Source organism: Anarrhichthys ocellatus, unplaced genomic scaffold (assembly GCF_004355925.1).
Source record: "Anarrhichthys ocellatus isolate YVR2014 unplaced genomic scaffold, GSC_Weel_1.0 scaffold178, whole genome shotgun sequence".
In the NCBI taxonomy this organism is placed as follows: domain Eukaryota; kingdom Metazoa; phylum Chordata; class Actinopteri; order Perciformes; family Anarhichadidae; genus Anarrhichthys; species Anarrhichthys ocellatus.
The window spans coordinates 258,668-263,469 of NW_022280208.1; the positions used below are offsets into that span (position 1 = coordinate 258,668).

General features: G+C 45.7%; 1 protein-coding gene across 1 annotated transcript in view; it reads right to left on the reverse strand.

Moving 5' to 3' along the window:
- Positions 1-12: 12 nt before the first annotated feature.
- pou2af1 (POU class 2 homeobox associating factor 1) overlaps positions 13-4,802 on the reverse strand; it is a 10,772-nt gene continuing 5,982 nt past the window's right edge. Inside the window, exons 3-5 of the mRNA XM_031878428.1 lie at positions 1,951-1,990; positions 1,584-1,858; positions 13-992 (exon numbers count right to left, since the gene is read on the reverse strand). Coding sequence (XP_031734288.1) covers positions 564-992; positions 1,584-1,858; positions 1,951-1,990 — 744 coding nt within the window. The 3' untranslated portion in view covers positions 13-563. The remainder of the gene's footprint in view (positions 993-1,583; positions 1,859-1,950; positions 1,991-4,802) is intronic.

Genomic DNA, 4,802 nt, shown 5'->3' on the forward strand with positions numbered 1-4,802 from the left:
ATATATATATCTTACATACTCGTTTGAAATTAGTCTTATGACGGCCAAAAGCTCCGTCCGTTGAGATGATTTACAGCAGAATTTAAGCCCTGTTATTGAGCTTTAGTGGTGCATATCAGTGAATACATTTGTAATTAATTACCAAAAACACTATCTTGGGGCCTGGGTCCCTGAGTGGTTGGGATTTTGGGGGAGTTGTGATAGACTGTATATAAGAAGTGGACTAATGTTTTGACGCCTCTAGTTAGGCATTTTGGTCGTCGCCATCTTGGTTTCTTGCAACCAGAACTGACACGAGAGGGCGGAGTTAACGGAAACAATAGCAAAGTAAATAAGATGCTTTTTAGGCAACCAAAACTGTTATAATCAGACGAAAATAAGGACAACTCCCAGACTAGAGACAATGTGGTGGAGACCTGTCAATCACCGTGTAGCCCCGCCCTAAAGCATATTTGATAATCAATACAAGTTGTCATGAACCCAGATTATCCTTTAAAGATGGTCCCTGAGGAACAAACAGAAACAAAATGCTTCTCTCTTTGAACAGAAGAACTCTCATATTTTCAAGCATTTGAAATGAAGAGCGAGCTGCTGTACGAGTCTTTGTCCTCCTCTTCATCGTCACCCTTTTGATCCTCCAGAAGTTTATCCAGGAGGCTCGGTGCCTCCGCATCCACCACTGGATCTTCATCCAGAGACTGGCCTTGTAGATCCGGGTCCATTTGGTGCTCTGGTCGCTGCGGGAGGTCCAGTATCTGCGAATGATCTGCGCCAGGAGCCTCCAGCTGAGGTATCATGGTGGTCAAAGACATGGGCATGGGCATGTGGAGCAGAGGAGACCCGGGCAGGGCTGCAGAGCCGGGGCCAAAATGGACCTGATTCGACATGGTGGATATGGTGGTGATCGGCTGGGCCCAGGGGAGGTAGGTCAACCCTGAGTCTGGGATCTCCATCTGAGGGATGGAGCCGGGTGCTGGGGCCACAGGTATGGTCTGAAATGACAGCAAATGATTTCAATGTTCACGATGAACCCAAAGGAACTAAAACTAGCAAAGACACAAACAAAGACGCATAGGTATCTCCCTTGTGTCACAGATCAGGCTGATCTCATTGAGCGTTCGTAGCTATACCTACCAAACATAAATGCACAGTAATTCGTACATAGCACACAGAACCATCTGTTATTAAACCTGACTAAATTGTTTCCTATGAAGACGGAAGTTTATTTTGTAAATGCATGTAAGGAGCACAAATCGACACATATTGCTGAACATTCGTAGGAAAACTTGAGGAGTAACTTTACGTAAAATATTATACGAACTGTTGCGAGCGTATATTTACTCGTTGTACCGACACGTTAAAAAACTAACGCTAGAGGAGTATCTAGTGCATCACTCTTTGATGCAAAGGGGCACCAACCAAGTGTCGGTGTTTGACGATTTGGGAGTGACAAATGTGTTGTACGATGAATTTACCAACAAGGTAATAGATTGCTTTTAACCAGTATAGCTGGGAAGCATTGGACTTCTTGTAACAGGGTAATAAGATGCCAAAAAGAAGGGGTAAAGTTTTCTCCTCCTCACCCCAAAGTTGGTGAGCAGCGGTGTGTGTGTGTAGGTCAGCATGGTGTAGCTGGGGCACAGAGTCTGCATGTACACGTCAGCGGTGAGGGTGGAGGTCGGAGGGTAGGCCAGAGTCTGAGCCGAGGCATCCTGCTGGTTGTATTCCGATGAAGACCACGACGTCACACCGGGCTGCAGGCCGCCACCAGACGGTGCAGCTCTCCACCCTGCACACTGCTGCAGCCCTCCATCAGTGACCGCCGCCGCCGGCTCGGCAACGTCAGGGACAAACATCCCTGATTTACGGAGGACAAGTCTGAGTGTTAGTCTTCAAAGACGGAGACAGAGACACACCTTTTTACTCCAGGAATCAATGTGCAGCTGCTACCTTGTGTGTATGATGACTGGTTGTTGTGTGTGACCACATCCTTAAAAGAAGAAAAGATGAGCATATCAATAATTTGCAGTAGAACCATAACCAGATGTCTGTCAATGTTGACATAAATATGAAGTATATACACTTTGAGTGCAGGTGTGAGCAGCAGCTGAGTGGAGACTATAACTAAAGTCTGTTAGTGTTGAGATACAAGCCGGAATTTTTTCGTGTGCTCACATACAAGTACGAACTTGAAGGGTTTGTCTAATTTTCTAACATGCTAAAACGTGAGATAAATAGATTTTTTTTGCAAAAATCGAAACACTAGACCAGAACTAGAACAGCCAGGCCGGATAGATAAAAGACAAGCTTGTTAATTAGCCTAATTTACTGCTAAGCTGTATATATATCAATGCATCATTTATGTTTCCCATACATAATGGCAACTGATATTGTTAATTATATACCTGCGATTCACAAGATTATATGTTAGATCCTAACAAGGCAGACCGCACTGGATGAATGTCTTTCACTGAGCAAAAGTTCACTGTAAAACCTCCAAACTGCAATTTGGACATTGATAAGATTGCGTGAGTGGATGTGATGATCCCTGGAGGCCCAACGGATACGATTGTCTCACAACAGATCAGCTTTGTTCAAAGAGAGGAGGGTGGAGTCCAGCTGCTCCCACAGATGGAGGCAAATTAGGAAAGTGAACAAAAGTTGAAACTCTCAAAACCTCTCAAAGGACAAGTTCACACATTTAAACGCTGACATTTCCAATTTGAAAGTGTTGTTATCTCTGCCGGGCGAGCCTCTAGGGAGATCATGCCATCTGTCCGAACACGACTGATCTTGCAAACGAACCAGTCGGAGATTTAAGTGATCAACATAACAGAAGGCATTTTCGGCAATCGGATAGGCTGAACAAGCTCTAGTTATTATGCTGGAGGTCACATTGTCGTGGCTAAAAAAAAGCTGACATCCACAGAAATGTATGGTCCCATTTTGAACCACTTTGAGCATCTGCAGACACATTGAATGAATTTTCTCCTGGTTGTTCATTGCAAAAAGATGTAAATTAACTTAAGTATGCAACTTAAAGTTACTGTGAGGTACTTCTAACTGGTCCTGAACCAGTCTCAGTGTAGTCCTGATCCTCTATCAGACCGCCATCAGTAAAGAGACCATCAGAGAGAAGATAGTCTGTTTCTATAGAGTTATTCTTAACGCTCGTCATCGGAGCCACCGGGTCGGATTCTGGTGAAACCAGATGACCGGCCCACCGTGGACGGACCCAGATCCTCCAGCAGAGACCGGCCCACCGTGGACGGACCCAGATCCTCCAGCAGAGACCGGTCCAGTTGGAGCTCCGGAGGGAGGAGGAGAGCTCAGCTCCTGGCAGCAGCAGCAGCGTCTCCTCCTCTTCCTCCTCCTCCTCCTCCTCCTCCTCCTCCTCCTCCTCCAGGAGCAGAGCTTCTCCTCTCTGGGAGTCAACACCGACTCCACGCTGCTGGAGACCCAGGACGTATTGCTGGACCTGCTGGAGGGAAGGGAGGCACGGGAGAACCAGAACCAGGACTGAGAGGGGCAGACTGTCAGACCCTGCTGCAGTAACATGAGAGGTTTTCTAAAGAGACTCTGGAGCTCAGAGACACTACCACTTTAGTCCACAGGGGGCGACAGAATCAACACAACATGAAAGTTCCCTGTACTAACTTTAACTTGCGTAGCAAACATGCTTATTTGAACCTAAATCTTAATCCTTTCAAAGATCCAAAAAGATTGACAACCTCTGTTTTTACGGGAATGAAAATTGATCTGATAAATCTGGAAATATCTGAACATTTGGATCCTTACCCAGAAACAATAAGCACTGAACCACAAACACAAACTAAAAGTTAAAGATCTATGAAGTTACTTTTTTGTGGGATTTTTCATTTATGACCTTAAGCACTCTGTTGTTTTTGTCTTTTGTAATTTGTCTGACATGTTGTGGTTTCACATTGGTCCTGAAGTGTTTAATGTGCTCACACAGTGTGTGCATATCATGTAAGATGAGATGAACTTTATCGTCATCCATACTGGTCACAGGGCAAGTGTACTGCAGAACAAAAATTAGTAATATGTTAATTATGTAAACATATATGGGAAAACAACGTTGAATAAATCTGGAGAGACATGCATATGCTCATAAATGTAAATGGTCCCTAGGAGGGTGAGTTACGCAGCAGCGCAGTAGAATCTGAAAGGAGCAGCAGCGACGGTCCTGCAGGGCATGTGGGGTGTCAGAGGCCTGAGGGACTGCAGAGGTCCGGAGGAGCTGGTTAGTGTTACAGCTCTGACAGCAGGAGGAGAGTTTACAGCGCTCCATCATTACACAACACGAAACTCCTCCAATGTCACTTTTACTTTGAGTGCTTTAAGTCACAGGAAGCTTATTTTTCCTGCTTCGTATTTGGTCCTTGGTCAAATAAAAAAGGACAATGAGTTCCCGAGGGTTGGATCAGGTTCAGTAACATCAAACAAACCCAATAAGATTTGTGGTGAAGCGCGTCCTGACTGGGTGTGTTTGACAGTAAACTGAGGGCTCTTTAACGAGGCACTACGGCAAACACAAGGATCTGAAACCAAAGCTCGGTGGCTAAGCAGTAATCCTTTTTACATTATGTCAGCCTGCTGTCGTTCACAGCGGACAAATCTGCACAAACAAAGACCTGCCCTCTGAGGGAACTGTCACACTTTAAAGTCCTCCTCCCTCTGGAGCTCTGGAGCAGGTCCGAGGCTGCAGGTGAAGCCTGATCTGGGTCTGTCCATGGTGGACCGGTCTCTGCTGGAGGACCTGGGTCTGTCCACGGTGGACC